Source organism: Nerophis ophidion, linkage group LG23 (assembly GCF_033978795.1).
Source record: "Nerophis ophidion isolate RoL-2023_Sa linkage group LG23, RoL_Noph_v1.0, whole genome shotgun sequence".
Classification (NCBI taxonomy): Eukaryota; Metazoa; Chordata; class Actinopteri; order Syngnathiformes; family Syngnathidae; genus Nerophis; species Nerophis ophidion.
The window spans coordinates 38,215,781-38,241,269 of NC_084633.1; the positions used below are offsets into that span (position 1 = coordinate 38,215,781).

The 25,489-nt window shown below is 44.3% G+C and overlaps 2 protein-coding genes across 2 annotated transcripts in view; both read left to right on the plus strand.

Moving 5' to 3' along the window:
- Positions 1 to 329: 329 nt before the first annotated feature.
- gh1 (growth hormone 1) lies at positions 330 to 6,166 on the plus strand. Its single transcript, XM_061884435.1, has 6 exons — positions 330 to 387; positions 2,999 to 3,135; positions 5,006 to 5,122; positions 5,533 to 5,676; positions 5,799 to 5,945; positions 6,011 to 6,166. The coding sequence occupies exons 1-6, from the start codon at positions 378 to 380 to the stop codon at positions 6,071 to 6,073; spliced, it is 618 nt and encodes a 205-aa protein (XP_061740419.1). The 5' UTR covers positions 330 to 377; the 3' UTR covers positions 6,074 to 6,166.
- Positions 6,167 to 11,526: 5,360 nt separating this feature from the next.
- cdc27 (cell division cycle 27) overlaps positions 11,527 to 25,489 on the plus strand; it is a 54,066-nt gene continuing 40,103 nt past the window's right edge. The window contains exons 1-4 of the mRNA XM_061884436.1: positions 11,527 to 11,689; positions 22,653 to 22,728; positions 23,484 to 23,631; positions 23,706 to 23,831. Coding sequence (XP_061740420.1) covers positions 11,663 to 11,689; positions 22,653 to 22,728; positions 23,484 to 23,631; positions 23,706 to 23,831 — 377 coding nt within the window. The 5' untranslated portion in view covers positions 11,527 to 11,662. The remainder of the gene's footprint in view (positions 11,690 to 22,652; positions 22,729 to 23,483; positions 23,632 to 23,705; positions 23,832 to 25,489) is intronic.

Consider the following 25,489-nt stretch of genomic DNA (forward strand, 5'->3'; position numbering starts at 1 on the left):
AACATAATGAACAATACAGTCAGCAAGATAGGGTACAGTGTTATTGGTCTTGAACATTGTTGTTACATTGTTGTTACATTGTTGTTACAGCGTCGTGCTGGGAACCTGATGATGTTGACTGGCTGGCGTGTTGTTTTCATGTCTAATGCGTTAACATGCAGGAGTTTTGATGCCCCAAACACTGAATTATTCACATTCCTCGCTGACACTTTTCCTCACAACAAGTGTTATTTTTCTGCTGCCCTGCGTGAAAGGTGCGTGGCAGGAACATGGCAGGTTCATGTTTCCTGGTCATGCATGTAATCATCGTGTGACAGCTATAAAGCCCCAAGTGGCAACATGTTGGCAAAGCAAGCAGAAGGACATCCACATCAGCCATGGACAGAAGTAAGACCTCCAACTTATTCACTCTTTTGTTTGGGAGTCTTCCATGTCTGTGCTCTTTGCTTGTCTTCTGTCCACTGTGTTTATATAGCGCTTTTTCTCCAAGCACTTTACATAGCGAAAGCCGTGATCTACATCTTTAAGTTCCATTTTGGGAAAAGGTGGGCCAGGTGTCTTGCCCGAGGACGCCACGGCAGTGACTGGGACGGCAGAAGCGGGGGTCAAACCTGGAACCCTCAAGTCGCTGGCACTGTTGCTCTACCGACAGAGCCACGCCGCCCCAAAAGTTGCTTCAATAGTTCGTGAATTTTCATGGAAATCAACAATCTATTTTCATTCAACTCACTTCTGGTGCTTGACATGTGGACGTCACCGCCTGGAGATCCAAGGTTCCAACCTCCTTCGGGACCATTCTGGTCTACTCTTAGTCCAACTTCCTCCTTCTATCTCATTTCTTCTTTGTTGAATGCTTGTCTGTTTTATTTCTGTCCTTTGATGGACACTAATCAGATTGCAGCTCCCCTGCAACTTAAGGATGGAATCAGGTCTAATCCATTCTCCACTAGTTTGTCCACGAGGACACTTAGACATCTCTTCAGGGACGAGCAGTTGCCTGAGCTCACCTGGACTGTGGAGGAACAGCAGTTTTACTGCCTGATGATCTTCCCTCCAACCTTGTCTCACACATTTCACCCGCATGTGCCCACCACTCTTTCCTTCCCACAGCTGGTAATAGTGTAGGACCGTAGAAAGACAAGTAAAGTTTAGGTGCGTGTAGGACCGTAGAAGGACAGGTAAAGTTTTAGGTGAGTGTAGGACCGTAGAAGGACAGGTAAAGTTTAGCTGAGTGTAGGACCGTAGAAGGACAGGTAAAGTTTAGGTGAGTGTAGGACCGTAGGAGGACAGGTAAAGTTTAGGCGAGTGTAGGACTGTAGAAGGACAAGTAAAGTTTAAATCAGTGTAGGACCGTATAAGGACAGGTAAAGTTTAGGTGAGTGTAGGACCATAGAAGGACAGGTAAAGTTTAGATCAGTGTAGGACCATAGGATGACAGGTAAAGTTTAGGTGAGTGTAGGACAGTAGAAGGACAGGTAAAGTTTAGGTGAGTGTAGGACCGTAGGAAGACAGGTAAAGTTTAGATCAGTGTAAGATCGTGGAAGGACAGGTAAATTTAGGTGAGTGTAGGACCGTAGGAAGACGGGTAAAGTTTAGGTGAGTGTAGGACTGTAGGAGGACAGGTAAAGTTTAGGTGAGTGTAGGACCGTAGGAGGACAGGTAAAGTTTAGGTGAGTGTAGGACTGTAAGAGGACAGGTAAAGTTTAGGTGAGTGTAGGACCGTAGGAGGACAGGTAAAGTTTAGGTGAGTGTAGGACTGTAAGAGGACAGGTAAAGTTTAGGTGAGTGTAGGACCGTAGGAGGACAGGTAAAGTTTAGATCAGTGTAAGATCGTGGAAGGACAAGTTAATTTTAGGTGAGTGTAGGACTGTAGAAGGACAAGTAAAGTTTAAATCAGTGTAGGACCGTAGAAGGACAGGTAAAGTTTAGATCAGTGTAGGACCATAGGATGACAGGTAAAGTTTAGGTGAGTGTAGGACCGTAGGAAGACGGGTAAAGTTTAGGTGAGTGTAGGACTGTAGGAGGACAGGTAAAGTTTAGGTGAGTGTAGGACTGTAGGAGGACAGGTAAAGTTTAGATCAGTGTAAGATCATGGAAGGACAGGCAAATTTAGGTGAGTGTAGGACCGTAGGAAGACGGGTAAAGTTTAGGTGAGTGTAGGACTGTAGGAGGACAGGTAAAGTTTAGGTGAGTGTAGGACCGTAGGAGGACAGGTAAAGTTTAGATCAGTGTAAGATCGTGGAAGGACAGGTAAATTTAGGTGAGTGTAAGACCGTAGGAAGACGGGTAAAGTTTAGTTGAGTGTAGGACTGTAGGAGGACGGGTAAAGTTTAGGTGAGTGTAGGACCGTAGGAGGACAGGTAAAGTTTAGGTGAGTGTAGGACCGTAGGAGGACAGGTAAAGTTTAGGTGAGTGTAGGACCGTAGGAGGACAGGTAAAGTTTAGATCAGTGTAAGATTGTGGAAGGACAGGTAAATTTAGGTGAGTGTAGGACCGTAGGAAGACGGGTAAAGCTTAGGTGAGTGTAGGACTGTAGGAGGACAGGTAAAGTTTAGGTGAGTGTAGGACCGTAGGAGGACAGGTAAAGTTTAGGTCAGTGTAGGACCGTAGGAGGACAGGTAAAGCTTAGGTGAGTGTAGGACTGTAGGAGGACAGGTAAAGTTTAGGTGAGTGTAGGACCGTAGGAGGACAGGTAAAGTTTAGGTGAGTGTAGGACCGTAGGAGGACAGGTAAAGTTTAGGTGAGTGTAGGACCGTAGGAGGACAGGTAAAGTTTAGGTGAGTGTAGGACCGTAGGAGGACAGGTAAAGTTTAGGTGAGTGTAGGACCGTAGGAGGACAGGTAAAGTTTAGGTGAGTGTAGGACCGTAGGAGGACATTTAGATCAGTGTTAGAACTATTTGGAGGCCTTTGACTGGGAATGTAAGGCACTTGAGCCAACATCCTGGATGAAGAGGATTCCATTTTTCCATCCAATCAGTGAGCTTCTTTCTTCTCCAGTGATTCTCTTCCTGTCATGTGTGTCTCTGGGCGTGGTCTCCTCTCAGCCAATCACAGACAGCCAGCGTCTTTTCTCCATCGCTGTGAGCCGCGTGCAACACCTCCACCTGCTGGCCCAGAGACTCTTCTCCGACTTTGTGAGTGCCGCCATCCATCATCCCTTCTTCCGTCATACACTCATCCATGCATTCATCCATCTATACACCCATCCAGCGTCCATTCATCTGTCATAAACTCATCCAGCATCCGTTCATCAATCATCCGCTCATCCATCATTCATTCATCCATCATCATCATCATCATCATCATTCACCCATCCATCATCTGCTCATCCATTCATTCATCTATCCACCTATCCATCATCCGCTCAGCCGTCATGCATTCATTCATCTATCCACCTATCCATCATCCGCTCAGCCGTCATGCATTCATTCATCTATCCACCCATCATCATCATCCATCCATCATCCGGTAATCCATCCATCATACGGCCCATCCATCTATCAACCCATACATCATTTATTCCTCCATCATCCATTAATGCACTCATCCATCATCATCATCCATCATCCTCCCATCCAACTATCTACCCATATATCATCTCTTCCTCTATGTTCATCCATCCATCATCTATCCATCCATCATCATTCATTCATCCATCTATCTATCCACCCATCCATCATCTATTCATCCATCATCATCCGTCCATTTATCCATCATCTATCCACCCATCCATCATCTATTCCTCATCACCATCCATCCATCATCTGCCCATCCATTCATCTATCTATCCACCCATCCATCATCTATTCATCCATCATCATCTTCCATCATCCGCCCATTTAGCTATCATCTTCATCATTTATCCACCCATCAATCATATATTCATCATCATCATTATCCAGTCATCCATCTAGCCACCCACCCATCCATCATCATTCATTCATCCATCCATCTATCCACCCACCCATCATCATCCATCCATCATCCGCCCATCCATCCCTCGTCCATTCATCCATCATTATCCATTTATCATCTAAGCACCCATCCATCATCTATTCATCCATCTATCCACCCATCATCATCGATCCATCATCCACCCATCCATCATCCCCCCAGTCGTCATCATCATCATCATCCATCCATCCATCATTATCCATCCATCAACATGTATTCATCCATCATCATCCATTCATCATCTGTTCACCCATCCATCATCATCCATCCATCATTTACCCATCCATCATACATTCATCATCCACCCATCCATCATACATTCATCCATCACCCACCCAGTCATCGTCATCATAGATCCATCCATCCATCCATCAACATGTATTCCTCCATCATCATCCATTCATCATCTGTTCACCCATCCATCATCATCCATCCATCATTTACCCATCCATCCATCCATCCATTCATCATCCATTCATCCATCATCCACCCAGTCATCATCATCATCCATCCATCCATCAACATGTATTCATCCATCATCATCCACCCATCCATCATCCATTCATCCATCATCCACCAAGTCATCATCGTCATCCATCCAACCATCAACATGTATTCATCTATCATCTGTTCACCCATCCATCATCATCCATCCATCATTCACCCATCCATCCATCATTATCCATTCATCATTCACCCATCCATCATCCATTCATCCATCATCCACCCAGTCATCATCATCATCCATCCATCCATCCATCCATCAACATGTATTCATCCATCATCATCCATTCATCATCTGTTCACCCATCCATCATCCTCCATCCATCATTTACCCATCCATCCATCCATCCATCATCATCCATTCATCATTTGCCCATCCATCCATCGTCCGCCCAGCCATCATCTACTCATCCACCCATCCATCCATCATCTACTCATCCATCCATCCATCATCTATTCATCCATTCATCATCTATCCACCCAGGCATCCAACATCCAGCCATCCATCATCCCTTCATCCATGGTAGTGTTGTGCTTGTGTTGCAGGAGAGTTCACTGCAGATGGAGGAACAACGCCAACTCAATAAAATCTTCCTGCAGGACTTCTGCAACTCGGACTACATCATCAGTCCTATCGACAAGCACGAAACACAACGCAGCTCGGTCGGTCATTGTCAACTTTTTATCAACTTCTTGGTAGTGAGACCTTAGCATGAAAATGATGAATATACGATCTTTGCATGTTTCCTTCTTAGTACTTTTCTCAGTCATGGTGCCATGTCAGTCGTTACAAAGAGTGAGGTGTTACCATGAATATGATGAACATGCGATCTTTGTACTTTTCCTTCTAACTAATTTTCACAGTAATGGCACAAAGAGTGAGACGTTTCCATGAATGTAACAATCTTTACACGTTTTCCTTCTTAGTACTTTTCTCAGTCAGCCATGTCAGTCGTTACAAAGAGTGAGGCGTTACCATGACTTCAAAGCATGCTCGCCTGGAACATCAACATCATAATAACTGCAGACGAGGTTCAAAGAAACATGCCAAGATTGATCTGATTTGGGTCTAGGTCTTGAAGCTGCTGTCCATCTCCTATCGACTGGTGGAATCCTGGGAGTTTCCCAGCCGTTCCCTCTCTGCTGCTCCTGTTCCCAGAAATCAGATCTCTTCAAAACTTTCAGAACTGAAGATGGGAATCCTGCTGCTGATCAGGGTGACAACATGTGCACACACTTCTACACGCAAACACAAACAAGTAGCAGTTTAAGTCCTGAAGTCGGGTGTCCCATCCAGTTGGAGGCAGAAACTTCCCTGAGTGATCACCTGTCCTTGCAGGCCAACCAGGACGGAGCCGAGATGTCGTCTGACAGCGCCGGCCTCCAACTGGCGCCGTATGGCAATTACTACCAAAGTGCGGGGGATGACGAGTCCTTGAGACGGATGTACGAGCTGCTGGCGTGCTTCAAGAAGGACATGCACAAGGTAGTGTCTGGTGAACAAGGAATGTCTACCACACCTTTATGGAACTTTTATTTTTCTGTCTGCAGGTGGAGACTTACCTGACTGTGGCCAAATGTCGACTCTCACCAGAGGCCAACTGCACCCTGTAGCCCTGACATCTGCGGCTAGCATTAGCATGTGTGGTGTTTGTGTCGTGTGGACTGGTCACCCAGTGAAATAAAGTTGTGGGCTGATGTCATCTATCCTTGACTCTATTTGTGCCACAAGACCAAAGCTCAAGCCTTCCATCCATTCACTCGTCTCTCTCCTTGGCAGGGGCGCTTTTAGCCTTTGGCCACGTGGGCAAGTGTCCAGGGTGCTATTCTCTAGACCAGGGCTGGCCAAAGTGTCTGCCTGCAAAGATAGCCTTCGGCAGGAAAAAACCCCTCTAGGGGACCGAAAGCAATGGATGTCGAGCGGGTCAAACGTGATACTGTGAAAGTTCAATCCATAGTGGCTCCAACACAGCAGCGAGAGTTCAGTTCAAAGCGGATCCAAGACAGCAGCGAGAGTCCCGTCTACAGGAAACCATCCCAAGCGGAGGCGGATCAGCAGCGTAGAGATGTCCCCAACCGATACACAGGCGAGCGGTCCATCCTGGGTCCCGACGAGCGGTCCATCCTGGGTCCCGACTCTGGACAGCCACGTCGGACAGCTAGCAGCTAGTTAGCTGTGCAAGTAAGCCTTCGGCAGGGAAAAACTATTCCCCACTTTGGACACCTCTGCTCTGGAGGCTGTGTTTGGAGTAGCCATTGTAACACCATGAGTGAGATTAGCACCATGACACCTCATAAAGTAGTGGCCATCATCAAGTTGGGCAGCTAGCACCTAGTTAGCTGTGCAAGTAAGCCTTCGGCAGGGAAAAACTATGCCCCACTTTGGACTTCTCTGCTCTGGAGGCTGTGTTTGGAGTAGCCATTGTAACACCATGAGTGAGATTAGCACCATGACACCTCATAAAGTAGTGGCCATCATCAAGTTGGGCAGCTAGCACCTAGTTAGCTGTGCAAGTAAGCCTTCGGCAGGGAAAAACTATGCCCCACTTTGGACTTCTCTGCTCTGGAGGCTGTGTTTGGAGTAGCCATTGTAACACCACGAGTGAGATTAGCACCATGACACCTCATAAAGTAGTGGCCATCATCACGTTGGGCAGCTAGCACCTAGTTAGCTGTGCAAGTAAGCCTTCGGCAGGGAAAAACTATGCCCCACTTTGGACTTCTCTGCTCTGGAGGCTGTGTTTGGAGTAGCCATTGTAACACCATGAGTGAGATTAGCACCATGACACCTCATAAAGTAGTGGCCATCATCAAGTTGGGCAGCTAGCACCTAGTTAGCTGTGCAAGTAAGCCTTCGGCAGGGAAAAACTATGCCCCACTTTGGACTTCTCTGCTCTGGAGGCTGTGTTTGGAGTAGCCATTGTAACACCATGAGTGAGATTAGCACCATGACACCTCATAAAGTAGTGGCCATCATCACGTTGGGCAGCTAGCACCTAGTTAGCCAAGCAAGCAAGCATTCGACAGGGAAAGCTAAAAAACTCAGCAGGTCAGAACTAGACCCGACTTTGGACACCTGTGTTCTGGAGACCGTGTTTGGAGTAGGAATCTAAATGTTTGGTGCAGAAAGGTGAAATTTGAGTTTGGTCTCAGTGGAGTGTTTAGTCCGGATCTCATGCTCCCTTTGTTGCCATGGACTCGTCTTCTTTAGCACCTGCCTCTGGTCAGTGGTCAGGACACTCACCTGCTCCTGATCACTATTCAGAGAACTATTTCTACCTTCCTCACAGTTTACTCAGCCTGGCGGTCTTGCTCGCTAAACAGGCGACAGATGTGAAGTGAAGTGAATTATATTTATATAGCGCTTTTTCTCTAGTGACTCAAAGCACTTTACATAGTGAAACCCAATATCTAAGTTACAATCAAACCAGTGTGGGTGGCACTGGAAGCAGGTGATTAAAGTGTCTTGCCCAAGGACACAACGGCAGTGACTAGGTTGGCAGAAGCGGGAATTGAACCTGCAACCCTCAAGTTGCTGGCACGGCCACTCTACCAACTGAGCTAAACCGCCCCAAGATGCACCAAGTCTTTACGTAGGTTTATTTTCGAACATCTTAAAAATACAGCTAGAGTTCGCCCAATTCTCGGGGGCAACACGCAGATGTTGATGCTTGCTTTTATCACATTTAGATTATTGTAAGGTCTTCCTAAAAATGGTATCGCACTTTTACAACTACTCCCAAATTTAGCAGCACAGATCCTGACGAAGACCAGAAGATGGGCTCACATTACACCAGTTTTAAAATCTCTGCATTGGCTCACTGTGTGTTTCAGGATCAATTTTAAAGTTCTTCCTTTTTTACGGTATTGGGTCTTCTTATCTTTCAGATATGGTTTTACCCTATGATCCCTCGCAGACCCTGAGATCCTCCGGCACACGTCTCCTGACTGTTCCAAAAGTCAGGACACCAAGTCACAGGACGTCATCTTTCCCGTCTGTGGAACATCTTGCCCGAGGACCTCAGGGCTGCGGAGAAAGTTCATGTTTTTAAGAGCAGCCTTGAGACCCACCATTTTGGTTTGCCTTTTAGCTGATATTTATTAATAACTCATTCCTAATTTAGTTTTTACTTAAAAGTTCAAGTCGAAGTACCCAGGATTGTCACACACACACTACGTGATTTGTTATGCAAGTTTTTGGGGGTTTTATTCATGTATAATATATATTTACTAACTGTGACTAGGTGGCCTCTTGCCCAGATGTACCGGCCTTCCTTGTCCAGGTGTACACTACCTTCTTGTCCAGGCGTACCCTACCTTCCTTGTCCAAGTGTACCCCGCCTTCCTTGTCCAGGTGTACCATACCTTCCTTGTCCAAGTGTACCCTACCTTCTTGTCCAGGCGTACCCTACCTTCCTTGTCCAAGTGTACCCCGCCTTCCTTGTCCAGGTGTACCCTACCTTCTTGTCCAGGCGTACCCTACCTTTCTTGTCCAAGTGTACCCCGCCTTCCTTGTCCAGGTGTACCATACCTTCCTTGTCCAAGTGTACCCTACCTTCTTGTCCAGGCGTACCCTACCTTCCTTGTCCAAGTGTACCCCGCCTTCCTTGTCCAGGTGTACCATACTTTCCTTGTCCAAGTGTACCCTACCTTCTTGTCCAGGCGTACCCTACCTTCCTTGTCCAAGTGTACCCCGCCTTCCTTGTCCAGGTGTACCATACCTTCCTTGTCCAAGTGTACCCTACCTTCTTGTCCAGGCGTACCCTACCTTCCTTGTCCAAGTGTACACCGCCTTCCTTGTCCAGGTGTACCCTACCTTCTTGTCCAGGCGTACCCTACCTTCCTTGTCCAAGTGTACACCGCCTTCCTTGCCCAGGTGTACCATACCTTCCTTGTCCAGTTGTACACCGCCTTCTTGTCCAGGCGTACCTCACCTTCCTTTTCCAGGTGTACCCTACTTTCCTTGTCCAGGTGTACACCGCCTTCCTTGTCCAGGTGTACACCGCCTTCTTGTCCAGTCGTACCTCGCCTTCCTTGTCCAGGTATACCGTACCTTCCTTGTCCAAGTGTACACCGCCTTCCTTGTCTAGGTGTACCCTACCTTCCTTGTCCAGGTGTACGCCGCCTTTTGCCCAAATACAGCTGGGATAGGCTCCAGCACCCCCACGACCCTGAGAAGGACAAACGGTAGAAAATGGATTGATGAATCTATTTACTGTATTTTTTTATTTTAATGTGAATGTTTGGTGTATGAATGTGAATGTATAGTGTGTGTAAATGTAAATATTTGGTGTATCAATGTAAATATTTAGTGTGTAGATGTAAAAGTTTGGTGTGTAGACGTGAATACAAACCCTGTTTCCATATGAGTTGGGAAATTGTGTTAGATGTAAATATAAACAGAATACAATGATTTGCAAATCCTTTTCAACCCATATTCAGTTGAATATGCTACAAAGACAACATATTTGATGTTCAAACTCATAAACATTTTTTTTTGTGCAAATAATCATTAACTTTAGAATTTGATGCCAGCAACACGTGACAAAGAAGTTGGGAAAGGTGGCAATAAATACTGATAACGTTGAGAAATGCTCATCAAACACTTATTTGGAACATCCCACAGCTGTGCAGGCTAATTGGGAACAGGTGGGTGCCATGATTGGCTATACAAGCAGTTTCCATGAAATGCTAAGTAATTCACAAACAAGGATGGGGCGAGGGTCACCAATTTGTAAGCAAATTGTCAAACCGTTTTAGAACAACATTTCTCAACGTTGCAAGGAATTTAGGGATTTGACCATCTACGGTCCGTAAAATCATCAAAAAGTTCAGAGAATCTGGAGAAATCACTGCACGTAAGCGATGATTTGACGGACTTTTGATACCTCAGGCGGTACTGCATCAAAAACCGACATCAGTGTGTAAAGGATATCACCACATGGGCTCAGGAACACTTCATAAAACCACTGTCAGTAACTACAGTTGGTTGCTACATCTTTAAGTCTTCTATGCAAAGCAAAACCCATTTATCAACAACACCCAGGAACGTCGCTGGCTTCGCTGGGCCTGAGCTCATCTAAGATGAACTGATGCAAAGTGGAAAAGTGTTCTGTGGTCTGATGAGTCCACATTTCATATTATATTTGGAAACTGTGGACGTGGTGTCCTCCGGAACAAAGAGGAAAATAACCATCCGGATTGTTATAGGCACGAAGTTGAAAAGCCAGCATCTGGGATGGTATGGGGGTGTATTAGTGCCCAAGGCATGGGTAACTTACACATCTGTGAAGGCACCATTAATGCTGAAAGGTACATACAGGTTTTGGAGCAACATATGTTGTCATCCAAGCAACGTTATCATGGGCGCCCCTGTTTATTTCAGCAAGACAATGCCAAGCCACGTGTTACAACAGCGTGGGTTCGTAGTAAAAGAGTGCGGGTACTTTCCTGGCCCGCCTGCAGTCCAGATCTGTCTCCCATGGAAAATGTGTGGCGCATTATGAAGCATAAAATACGACAGCGGAGACCCCGGACTGTTGAAGGACTGAAGCTCTACATAAAACAAGAATGGGAAAGAATTCCACTTTCAAAGCTTCAGCAATTAGTTTCCTCAGTTCCCAAACGTTTATTGAGTGTTGTTAAAAGAAAAGGTGATGTAACACAGTGGTGAACATGCCCTTTCCCAACTACTTTGGCACGTGTTGCAGCCATGAAATTCTAAGTTAATGATTATTTGCAGAAAAAAATAAAGTTTACGAGTTTGAACATCAAATATGTTGTCTTTGTAGCATATTCAACTGAATATGGGTTGAAAAGGATTTGCAAATCATTGTATTCTGTTTATATTTACATCTAACACAATTTCCAAAGTCATATGGAAACAGGGTTTGTATTTGGTGTATCAATGTAAATGTTTGGTGTCTATATGTAAATGTTTGGTGTATAAGCGGGAGGGACAAGCGGTAATAAATGGATGGCCGGATGGACTTTTAGGCTTATGCCGTTTGGGATGTTATTCTCACTTCAGGCGTTAGAGGGCACACTCGCGACCTTTCCTTCTCTACCCTGTTGCTGACTTCCGGTCTGTGGGCCACTCGGCATTCTTCGGAAATGTTCGGCCGCTAACGGTCGGAATGTTCAAATGTTGCTGTAGACTGAGGTGAAGAAAGAAAAGGGAGAAAAGAGGGACAGCGAGACGGAATGACGGTGCTGCAGGAACCGGTTCAGGTAAATAAAAGCTTTGGATTCGTTGTCATGAAGGGAGAGTGGACACACTCGGTCACGGCCTGCTGCTCGTTCACCTCCCGGTCTCAGCTGCTGCTTCAGGCCGCCCGAGTGCCCTCTTTAGCCGGGTACTCGGGCCTCGCATCCCGCCTTCGGCTTTATTGCTGCTCCAGTCCGCCCAAGTGCCCTCTTTCCCGGGTACTCGGGCCTCGCACCCCGCCAGCATCTTTTATCTTTGCTGCCGACACATTGCGGAGCTGACTGGAGTTAGCTAGTGGACTATTTATGAATGTTGCCACGGGCAGAGGATGTTTATTGAAACATGGAACATTTGTGGAGCTTTTAGCCAGAATGTAACATTTAGCACGTATGGAGCTTTTAGCCAGAATGTAACATTTAGCATGTATGGAGCTTTTAGCCATAATGTAATATTTAACGAGAATGTAACATTTAGCACGTATGGAGCTTTTAGCGGACAGCTGGAGTGATGGAAGGCCGGCAGGAAGTTGGAAAGTGATATTTTGTGCCTTGCTAACGCCGCACTGCTAATTCTTCTTGTCGCATCAAACCCACGAAAAAGCGAACCGCGGCTGAAATGTCAACTAAACATTTTTCACGGATCATCGCTGGTATTATTTTGACTTTGTGGCGCAGCCAGTCGACAATGTGGCTCGTCTTAAGAAGGTTATTGTTGGCTAGTTAGCATGGCGGCTAGCAGGGCTAGCTGTCAGCTGGTTAGCTTCTCTCATGTCCCCTCATCATCGCATCTTCTCTCATGTCCCCTCATCCTCGCATCTTCTCTCATGTCCCCTCATCATCGCATCTTCTCTCATGTCCCCTCATCATTACATCTTCTCTCATGTCCCCTCATCATTACATCTTCTCTCATGTCCCCTCATCATTACATCTTCTCTCATGTCCCCTCATCATCGCATCTTCTCTCATGTCCCCTCATCATTACATCTTCTCTCATGTCCCCTCATCATCACATCTTCTCTCATGTCCCCTCATCATCGCATCTTCTCTCATGTCCCCTCATCATTACATCTTCTCTCATGTCCCCTCATCATCGCATCTTCTCTCATGTCCCCTCATCATCACATCTTCTCTCATGCCCCCCCATCATCACATCTTCTCTCATGTCCCCTCATCATCACATCTTCTCTCATGTCCCCTCATCATCACATCTTCTCTCATGTCCCCTCATCATCGCATCTTCTCTCATGTCCCCTCATCATTACATCTTCTCTCATGTCCCCTCATCATCGCATCTTCTCTCATGTCCCCTCATCATCGCATTTTCTCTCATGTCCCCCCATCATCACATCTTCTCTCATGTCCCCTCATCATCACATCTTCTCTCATGTCCCCTCATCATCACATCTTCTCTCATGTCCCCTCATCATCGCATCTTCTCTCATGTCCCCTCATCCTCGCATCTTCTCTCATGTCCCCTCATCCTCGCATCTTCTCTCTTGTCCCCTCATCCTCGCATCTTCTCTCATGTCCCCTCATCCTCGCATCTTCTCTCATGTCCCCTCATCATCGCATCTTCTCTCATGTCCCCTCATCATCGCATCTTCTCTCATGTCCCCTCATCATCGCATCTTCTCTCATGTCCCCTCATCATCGCATCTTCTCTCATGTCCCCTCATCATCGCATCTTCTCTCATGTCCCCTCATCATCGCATTTTCTCTCTTGTCCCCTCATCATCGCATCTTCTCTCATGTCCCCTCATCATCACATCTTCTCTCATGTCCCCTCATCATCACATCTTCTCTCATGTCCCCTCATCATCACATCTTCTCTCATGTCCCCTCATCATTACATCTTCTCTCATGTCCCCTCATCATCACATCTTCTCTCATGTCCCCTCATCATCACATCTTCTCTCATGTCCCCTCATCATCACATCTTCTCTCATGTCCCCTCATCATTACATCTTCTCTCATGTCCCCTCATCATTACATCTTCTCTCATGTCCCCTCATCATCACATCTTCTCTCATGTCCCCTCATCATTACATCTTCTCTCATGTCCCCTCATCATTACATCTTCTCTCATGTCCCCTCATCATTACATCTTCTCTCATGTCCCCTCATCATCACATCTTCTCTCATGTCCCCTCATCATCACATCTTCTCTCATGTCCCCTCATCATCACATCTTCTCTCATGTCCCCTCATCATTACATCTTCTCTCATGTCCCCCCATCATCACATCTTCTCTCATGTCCCCCCATCATCACATCTTCTCTCATGTCCCCTCATCATCACATCTTCTCTCATGTCCCCTCATCATCACATCTTCTCTCATGTCCCCTCATCATCACATCTTCTCTCATGTCCCCTCATCATCACATCTTCTCTCATGTCCCCTCATCATCACATCTTCTCTCATGTCCCCTCATCCTCGCATCTTCTCTCATGTCCCCTCATCATCACATCTTCTCTCATGTCCCCTCATCATCACATCTTCTCTCATGTCCCCTCATCATCACATCTTCTCTCTTGTCCCCTCATCCTCGCATCTTCTCTCATGTCCCCTCATCATTACATCTTCTCTCATGTCCCCTCATCATCACATCTTCTCTCATGTCCCCTCATCATTACATCTTCTCTCATGTCCCCTCATCATCACATCTTCTCTCATGTCCCCTCATCATCACATCTTCTCTCATGTCCCCTCATCATCACATCTTCTCTCTTGTCCCCTCATCCTCGCATCTTCTCTCATGTCCCCTCATCATTACATCTTCTCTCATGTCCCCTCATCATCACATCTTCTCTCTTGTCCCCTCATCCTCGCATCTTCTCTCTTGTCCCCTCATCCTCGCATCTTCTCTCATGTCCCCTCATCATTACATCTTCTCTCATGTCCCCTCATCATCACATCTTCTCTCATGTCCCCTCATCATCACATCTTCTCTCATGTCCCCTCATCATCGCATCTTCTCTCTTGTCCCCTCATCCTCGCATCTTCTCTCATGTCCCCTCATCATCACATCTTCTCTCATGTCCCCTCATCATCGCATCTTCTCTCTTGTCCCCTCATCCTCGCATCTTCTCTCATGTCCCCTCATCATCGCATCTTCTCTCATGTCCCCTCATCATCACATCTTCTCTCATGTCCCCTCATCATCACATCTTCTCTCTTGTCCCCTCATCCTCGCATCTTCTCTCATGTCCCCTCATCATTACATCTTCCCTCATGTCCCCTCATCATCACATCTTCTCTCATGTCCCCTCATCATCGCATCTTCTCTCATGTCCCCTCATCATCACATCTTCTCTCATGTCCCCTCATCATCACATCTTCTCTCATGTCCCCTCATCATCACATCTTCTCTCATGTCCCCTCATCATCGCATCTTCTCTCATGTCCCCTCATCATCGCATCTTCTCTCATGTCCTTTCATCATCGCATCTTCTCTCATGTCCTTTCATCATCGCATCTTCTCTCATGTCCCCTCATCATCGCATCTTCTCTCATGTCCCTTCATCATCGCATCTTCTCTCATGTCCCCTCATCATCGCATCTTCTCTCATGTCCCCTCATCATCGCATCTTCTCTCATGTCCCCTCATCATCGCATCTTCTCTCATGTCCCCTCATCATCGCATCTTCTCTCATGTCCCCTCATCATCGCATCTTCTCTCATGTCCCCTCATCATCGCATCTTCCCTCATGTCCCCTCATCCTCGCATCTTCTCTCATGTCCCCTCATCATCGCATCTTCTCTCATGTCCCCTCATCATCGCATCTTCTCTCATGTCCCCTCATCATCGCATCTTCTCTCATGTCCCCTCATCATCGCATCTTCTCTCATGTCCCCTCATCATCGCATCTTCTCTCATGTCCCCTCATCATCTTCTCTCATGTCCCCTCATCATCGCATCTTCTCTCATGTCCCCTCATCATCGCATCTTCTCTCATGTCCCCTCATCATCGCATCTTCTCTCATGTCCCCTCATCATCGCATCTTCTCTCATGTCCCCTCATCATCGCATCTTCTCTCATGTCCCCTCATCATCGCATCTTCTCTCATGTCCCCTCATCATCGCATCTTCTCTCATGTCCCCTTCATCATCGCATCTTCTCTCATGTCCCCTCATCATCATCTCTCATGTCCCCTCATCATCGCATCTTCTCTCATGTCCCCTCATCATCGCATCTTCTCTCATGTCCCCTCATCATCGCATCTTCTCTCATGTCCCCTCATCATCGCATCTTCTCTCATGTCCCCTCATCATCGCATCTTCTCTCATGTCCCCTCATCATCGCATCTTCTCTCATGTCCCCTCATCATCGCATCTTCTCTCATGTCCCCTTCATCATCGCATCTTCTCTCATGTCCCCTCATCATCATCTCTCATGTCCCCTCATCATCACATCTTCTCTCATGTCCCCTCATCATCACATCTTCTCTCATGTCCCCTCATCATCACATCTTCTCTCATGTCCCCTCATCATCACATCTTCTCTCATGTCCCCTCATCATCGCATCTTCTCTCATGTCCCCTCATCATCGCATCTTCTCTCATGTCCCCTCATCATCACATCTTCCCTCATGTCCCCTCATCATCGCATCTTCTCTCATGTCCCCTCATCATCGCATCTTCTCTCATGTCCCCTCATCATTAGAGTGTGTGCAGTACGATGCCTGGTGTTGAATAATGAACACTTGATGCGGGTGAACATTACATCGTCACACACATTTAAATGCATGGACAACATGAGAGTAATACTCTATATGACTTATGACAACATGAGAGTAATAATCAATATGACTTATGACAATATGAGAGTAATAATCAATATGACTTATGACAACATGAGAGTAATACTCTATATGACTTATGACAACATGAGAGTAATAATCAATATGACTTTTGACAACATGAGAGTAATAATCAATATGACTTATGACAACATGAGAGTAACTATGAAAATGACTTCTTGTCGTGCGCATTGTCCTGTTTTAATCATTATCTTTTGGTCATGCACTTTGTCCTGTTTTAGTCGTGCACTTTGTCCTGTTTTAGTCGTGTACTTTGTCCTGATTTAATCATCCTCTTTTAGTCGTGCTCTGTGTCCTGTTTTAGTCATGCACTTTGTCCTGATTTAGTCGTGTACTTTGTCCTGTTTTAGTCGTGTACTTTGTCCTGTTTTAATCATCCTCTTTTAGTCGTGCACTTTGTTCTGTTTTAGTCCTCCTGTTTTAGTCATGCACTTTGTCCTGTTTTAGTCGTGCACTTTGTCCTGTTTTAGTCATGCACTTTGTCCTGATTTAGTCGTGTACTTTGTCCTGTTTTAGTCGTGCACTTTGTCCTGTTTTAGTCGTGCACTTTGTCCTGTTTTGGTCGTGCACTTTGTCCTGTTTTTGTCGTGCACTTTGTCCTGTTTTAGTCGTGCACTTTGTCCTGTTTTTGTCGTGCACTTTGTCCTGTTTTTGTCGTGCACTTTGTCCTGTTTTAGTCGTGCACTTTGTTTTAGTCGTGCACTTTGTCCTGTTTTTGTCGTGCACTTTGTCCTGTTTTAGTCGTGCACTTTGTCCTGTTTTAATCATCCTCTTTTAGTCGTGCACTTTGTTCTGTTTTAGTCCTCCTGTTTTAGTCATTCACTTTGTCCTGTTTTAGTCGTGCACTTTGTCCTGTTTTAATCATCCTCTTTTAGTCGTGCACTTTGTTCTGTTTTAGTCCTCCTGTTTTAGTCATTCACTTTGTCCTGTTTTAGTCATGCACTTTGTCCTGTTTTAGTCAATCAATCGATCAATCAATGTTTACTTATATAGCCCTAAATCACTAGTGTCTCAAAGGGCTGCACAAACCACTACAACATCCTCGGTAGGCCCACATAAGGGCAAGGAAAACTCACACCCGGTGGGACATCGGTGACAATGATGACTATGAGAACGTGATACTGTGAAAGATCAATCCATAATGGATCCAACACAGTCGCGAGAGTCCAGTCCAAAGCGGATCCAACACAGCAGCGAGAGTCCCGTTCACAGCGGAGCCAGCAGGAAACCATCCCAAGAGGAGGCTGATCAGCAGCGCAGAGATGTCCCCAGCCGATACACAGGCGAGCAGTACATGGCCACCGGATCGGACCAGACTCCCTCCACAAAGGAGAGTGGGACATAGAAGAAAAAGAAAAGAAACGGCAGATCAACTGGTCTGAAAAGGGAGTCTATTTAAAGGCTAGAGCATACAAATGAGTTTTAAGGTGAGACTTAAATGCTTCTACTGAGGTACCATCTCGAACTGTTACCGGGAGGGCATTCCAGAGTACTGGAGCCCAGATAGAAAACGCTCTATAGCCCGCAGACTTTTTTTGGGCTTTGGGGATCACTAATAAGCCGGAGTCCTTTGAACGCAGATTTCTTGCCGGGACATATGGTACAATACAATCGGCAAGATAGGATGGAGCTAGACCGTGTAGTATTTTATACGTAAGTAGTAAAACCTTAAAGTCACATCTTAAGTGCACAGGAAGCCAGTGCAGGTGAGCCAGTACAGGTATATATGTATGTATATATGTATATAAAGGTATATACAGTACAGGCGTAATGTGATCAAACTTTCTTGTTCTTGTCAAAAGTCTAGCAGCCGCATTTTGTACCAACTGTAATCTTTTAATGCTAGACATGGGGAGACCCGAAAATAATACGTTACAGTAGTCGAGGCGAGACGTAACAAACGCATGGATAATGATCTCAGCGTCTTTAGTGGACAGAATGGAGCGAATTTTAGCGATATTGCGGAGATGAAAGAAGGCCGTTTTAGTAACGCTTTTAATGTGTGCCTCAAAGGAGAGAGTTGGGTCGAAGATAATACCCAGATTCTTTACTGTGTCGCCTTGTTTAATTGTTTGGTTGTCAAATGTTAGAGTTGTATTATTAAATAGAGTTCGGTGTCTAGCAGGACCGATAATCAGCATTTCCGTTTTTTTGGCGTTGAGTTGCAAAAAGTTAGCGGACATCCATTGTTTAATTTCATTAAGACACGCCTCCAGCTGACTACAGTCCGGCGTGTTGGTCAGCTTTAGGGGCATGTAGAGTTGGGTGTCATCAGCATAACAGTCGTGCACTTTGTCCTGTTTTAGTCGTGCACTTTGTCCTGTTTTAGTTGTGCACTTGGTCCTGTTGTACAAACCCCGTTTCCAAATGAGTTGGGAAATTGTGTTAGATGTAAATATAAACAGAATACAATGATTTGCAAATCCTTTTCAACCCATATTCAGTTGAATGCACTACAAAGACAACATATTTGATGTTCAAACTCATAAACTTTTGTTTATTTTTTTTGTGTGTCATACTTGATCATTTCGCGATATCGCCATATTTTCGCTGAAAGGATTTAGTAGAGAACATCCACGATAAAGTTTGCAACTTTTGGTCGCTAACAGAAAAGTCTTGCCTCTACCGGAAGTCGCAGACGATGAGGTCGCAAGTGTGGGGGCTCCTCACATATTCACATTGTTTATAATGGGAGCCTCCAACAAAAAGTGCTATTCAGAACGAGAAAACAACAATTTCCCCATTAATTTGAGCGAGGATGAAAGATTTGTGTTTGAGGATATCGATAGCGACGGACTAGAAAACAAAAAACGAGTTAAAAAAAAAAAACGCGATTGCATTGGGACGGATTCCGATGTTTTTAGACACATTTACTAGGATAATTCTGGCAAGTCCCTTATCTTTCTATTGTGTTGCTAGTGTTTTAGTGAGTTTAATAGTACCTGATAGTCGGAAGGGTGTCTCCACGCCAATGTCTCAGGGAAGTCGACGGCAGCTTCATGGACGGCCCAAGCTTAGCTTTTCTCCGGTAAGAAGCGACTTTTTAACCACAATTTTCTCACCGAAACCTGCTGGGGATTCATGTTGGCTTGACCGCTCTGATCCATAGTAAATTTTCACCTTTGTGAATTTTAAATAAGGAATCACCATGTGTTTGTGTGGCTAAAGGCTAAAGCTTCCCAACTCCATCTTTCTACTGTGACTTCTCCATTATTAATTGAACAAATTGCAAAAGATTCAGCAACACAGATGTTCAAAATACTGTGTAATTATGCCGTTAAAGCATAATTACACATTTAAGAACACATGATTGTGGCAAACATTTTTGCTACAGAATAGTCCGTCTAAATGCTAACTTTCATTTTCTTTGCTGTTTTACAACAAGACAGCAGCTGACATTTTGTCCTACTCTTTATATTTTGACATCCAATAGTTGAATCTTTTTTAATCAAACAACAAGATCACAGTCGTACAATGAAGTCAAGTCACTTACTTGGCGCTGACCAGACATGTGGTCTAGTAGGACCACAGACTCCACAGACGTATAGTCAGGTGGGACCACAGAACCCACAGACATGTAGTCTAGTAGGACCACAGAACCCACAGACATGCAGTCTGGTAGGACCACAGAACCCACAGACATGCAGTCTGGTAGGACCACAGAACCCACAGACATGCAGTCTGGTAGGATCACATAACCCACAGACATGCAGTCTGGTAGGACCACAGAACCCACAGACATGCAGTCTGGTAGGACCACAGAACCCACAGACATGCAGTCTGGTAGGACCACAGAACCCACAGACATGCAGTCTGGTAGGACCAAAGAACCCACACACATGCAGTCTGGTAGGATCACATAACCCACAGACATGTAGTCTAGTAGGACCACAGAACCCACATACATGTAGTCTGGTTGGACCACAGAACCCACAGACATGCAGTCTGGTAGGACCACAGAACCCACAGACATGCAGTCTGGTAGGACCACAGAACCCACAGACATGCAGTCTGGTAGGACCACAGAACCCACAGACATGTAGTCTGGTAGGACCACAGAACCCACAGACATGCAGTCTGGTAGGACCACAGAACCCACAGACATGCAGTCTGGTAGGACCACATAACCCACAGACATGCAGTCTGGTAGGATCATATAGCCCACAGACATGCAGTCTAGTAGGATCACATAACCCACAGACATGTAGTCTACTAGGACCACAGAACCCACAGACATGCAGTCTGGTGGGACCACAGAACCCACAGACATGCAGTCTGGTAGGATCACATAACCCACAGACATGTAGTCTAGTAGGACCACAGAACCCACAGACATGCAGTCTGGTAGGATCACATAACCCACAGACATGTAGTCTGGTTGGACCACAGAACCCACATACATGTAGTCTGGTTGGACCACAGAACCCACAGACATGCAGTCTGGTAGGATCACATAACCCACAGACATGCAGTCTGGTAGGACCAAAGAACCCACAGACATGCAGTCTGGTAGGACCAAAGAACCCACAGACATGCAGTCTGGTAGGACCAAAGAACCCACAGACATGCAGTCTGGTAGGATCACATAACCCACAGACATGTAGTCTAGTAGGACCACAGAACCCACAGACATGCAGTCTGGTAGGACCAAAGAACCCACAGACATGCAGTCTGGTAGGATCACATAACCCACAGACATGTAGTCTAGTAGGACCACAGAACCCACAGACATGCAGTCTGGTAGGACCACAGAACCCACAGACAATGCAGTCTGGTAGGATCACATAACCCACAGACATGTAGTCTAGTAGGACCACAGAACCCACATACATGTAGTCTGGTAGGACCAAAGAACCCACAGACATGCAGTCTGGTAGGACCAAAGAACCCACAGACATGCAGTCTGGTAGGATCACATAACCCACAGACATGTAGTCTAGTAGGACCACAGAACCCACAGACATGCAGTCTGGTAGGACCAAAGAACCCACAGACATGCAGTCTGGTAGGACCAAAGAACCCACAGACATGCAGTCTGGTAGGACCAAAGAACCCACAGACATGCAGTCTGGTAGGACCACAGAACCCACATACATGTAGTCTGGTAGGACCAAAGAACCCACAGACATGCAGTCTGGTAGGACCAAAGAACCCACAGACATGCAGTCTGGTAGGATCACAGAACCCACAGACATGTAGTCTAGTAGGACCACAGAACCCACAGACATGCAGTCTGGTAGGACCAAAGAACCCACAGACATGCAGTCTGGTAGGACCAAAGAACCCACAGACATGCAGTCTGGTAGGACCAAAGAACCCACAGACATGCAGTCTGGTAGGATCACAGAACCCACAGACATGTAGTCTAGTAGGACCACAGAATCCACATACATGTAGTCTGGTTGGACCACAGAACCCCCAGACATGTAGTCTGGTAGGACCACAGAATCCACATACATGTAGTCTGGTTGGACCACAGAACCCCCAGACATGTGGGTTGAACCCACAGACATGAATTGATTTACTTAAACAAGTTGTAAAACTTATTCAGGTGTTACTATTTAGTTGTCAATTGTACAGAGTATGTACTCAACTGTGCAATCTACTAATAAAAGTTTCAATCAATGTAGTCTGGTAGGACCACAGAACCCACGGACATGTAGTCTAGTAGGATCACAGAACCATACGTGGGTGGCAGTCCATTACATCGTTCACTGGGAATTAAAAAGTGCCTGCAAATGTATTTTTGTCTGAGTTTGATACATTTTGTATTATTTGCACAGCTACGTATTTAAAATGTGTTTCTATTTTGTTTATACATTCTTTGTTTTTCTATTTCATTTATGTTATAAAATTCTGTGCTACTTAAGCAGTTTCTCTTCTGTGCTGTTAAAACCCATCTTGACTAACTGGTTAATACAAGTGTTTACAGTACAGTTGTCATTCACTTCAATTTCACTGAATCGGGCTCAAAAATGAATATCATTATAAATATTTTCACCGGAAAATATATCCAGATATATATGGAATATGGAGTTTAAGTAAAAATATATCAATATATACTTTTTCGTCCGTATGGCCCAGCCTTACATGAGTGACTTATGACAACATGAGTGACTTATGACAACATGAGCGTTATTGAATGAATAAGTCTTGTGTTTGCAGGCTGCAGTGTGGCAAGCACTGAACCATTATGCTTACCTGGATGCAATTTTCCTTGCTGAGAGACTCTATGCTGAAGGTAAAGATGTTTGTCCTGGGTGACATACCTGTACATCCATGTTATCCATACTTTGACTATTTTGTTGTATGTGATTTAAAAAAAAAAAAAAATATCCTAATTATTTCCTCCTTTTGCTCCTGGGAGTTTGTGTACCCCTCGCCCCCTTGCTTCCTTAGCGGCTCACATAGCAAAACATGGCTAACGCTAACGAGAGCAGGACTTTTGTTCCAAAGAAAGGAAAAGTTTTCACCGGTTATGTTTTACGGCAACAGGCGTGGAACAATTGCTGAAAAATGTTTTAAAAAAGGCCGAATTACAAAAAACTTACTCCAGCAGCCATCTGAAGGGAAGCCTACAGGTGAGTGTGGGGAATACAACTACTTTACCAGTATTTTATGCGTACTATGGATAGTACTACATTCTGTCTACAGAAGTATTTTATGCATACAATGGATAGTATTACATTCTGTCTACAGACGTATTCTATGTATTGTAGCTGAGCTAGGCTCCAGTGCCCCCGCAACCCTGAAGGGAATAAGCGGTAGTAAATGGATGGATGGATGTATAGTACTACATTACGTCTACAGAAGTATTTTATGCAAACAATAAATAGTACTAAATTCTGTCTACAGAAGTATTTTATGCATATAATGTATAGTACTACACTCTGTGTGTATGTCAATCATTAAAGTGTTTATAATTGTGTGTGTGTGTGTGTGTGTGTGTGTGTGTGTGTGTGTGTGTGTGTGTGTGTGTGTGTGTGTGTGTGTCAGTGAGGTCAGAGGAGGCGCTCTACCTTTTGGCGACATGTTACTACCAATCGGGGAAAGCTTACAAGGCGTACCGGCTGCTGAAGGCTCACAGTTCAAGCACGCCGCAGGTTCGATTCCTGTTGGCCAAGTGCTGCGTGGAGCTCAGCAAGTAAGAAGCCAAAGTGTGAATTCCACCCTTGTGCGACGCCACCACCCTTGTGCGACCCCCTCTTTGTGTGTCAGGTTGGCAGAAGGGGAGCAGGTTCTGATCGGTGGAGTTCTGAACAAACAAAAGAGTCAAGATGACCTCGTCACAGAGTTTGGAGACTCCGCCTCCTTCACACTGTCCTTGCTGGGACACATTTACTGGTAAGAGATATTTACTTGTAATATTTACATTTACTGGTAATGTGGACCTATACTGGTAGTGAGGATATTTACTGGTAATATCTACATTTACTGGTAGTATGTACATTTACTGGTAATAAGGATATTTACTGGTAATATGGACATTTACAGGTAATATTTACATTTACTCATAAAAAGGATATTTACTGGTGATATTTACATTTACTCGTAAAAAGGACATTTACTGGTACTATGGACATTTAAAGGTAATATATACATTTACTCATAAAAAGGATATTTACTGGTGATATTTACATTTACTCGTAAAAAGGACATTTACTGGCAATATGGACATTTACTGGTAATATGGACATTTAAGGGTAATATTTACATTTACTGGTAAAATGGATATTTACTGGTAATATTTAAATTTACTCGTTAAAAGGATATTTACTGGTAGTAAGGATATTTACTGGTAATATCTACATTTACTGGTAGTATGTACATTTACTGGTAATAAGGATATTTACTGGTAATATGGACATTTACAGGTAATATTTACATTTACTCATAAAAAGGATATTTACTGGTGATATTTACATTTACTCGTAAAAAGGACATTTACTGGTAATATGGACATTTAAAGGTAATATTTACATTTACTCATAAAAAGGATATTTACTGGTGATATTTACATTTACTCGTTAAAAGGATATTTACTGGTGATATTTACATTTACTCGTAAAAAGGACATTTACTGGTAATATGGACATTTAAAGGTAATATTTACATTTACTGGTAAAATGTACATTTGCTGGTAATATTTAAATTTACTCGTTAAAAGGATATTTACTGGTAGTAAGGATATTTACTGGTAATATCTACATTTACTGGTAATATGTACATTTACTGGTAATAAGGATATTTACTGGTAATATGGACATTTACAGGTAATATTTACATTTACTTGTAAAAAGGATATTTACTGGTGATATTTACATTTACTCGTAAAAAGGACATCTACTGGCAATATGGACATTTACTGGTAACATGGACATTTAAAGGTAATATTTACATTTACTGGTAATAAGGATATTTACTGGTAATATGGACATTTACAGGTAATATTTACATTTACTCATACAAAGGATATTTACTGGTGATATTTACTTTTACTCGTAAAAAGGACATTTACTGGTAATATGGACATTTAAAGGTAATATTTACATTTACTCATAAAAAGGATATTTACTGGTGATATTTACATTTACTCGTAAAAAGGACATTTACTGGCAATATGGACATTTACTGGTAATAAGGATATTTACTGGTAATATGGACATTTACAGGTAATATTTACATTTACTCGTAAAAAGGACATTTACTGGTAATATGGACATTTAAAGGTAATATTTACATTTACTCATAAAAAGGATATTTACTGGTGATATTTATATTTACTCGTAAAAAGGACATTTACTGGCAATATGGACATTTACTGGTAATAAGGATATTTACTGGTAATATGGACATTTACAGGTAATATTTACATTTACTCGTAAAAAGGATATTTACTGGTGATCTTTACATTTACTCGTAAAAAGGACATTTACTGGTAATATGGACATTTAAAGGTGATATTTATATTTACTGGTAAAATGAATATTTACTGGTAATAT

Coding starts and splice junctions, on each gene's coding strand:
- gh1 (XM_061884435.1), top strand. Junction 3,136..5,005: donor AGAGACTCTTCTCCGACTTT/GTGAGTGCCGCC, acceptor CTTGTGTTGCAG/GAGAGTTCACTGCAGATGGA. Junction 5,677..5,798: donor GAATCCTGCTGCTGATCAGG/GTGACAACATGT, acceptor CTGTCCTTGCAG/GCCAACCAGGACGGAGCCGA.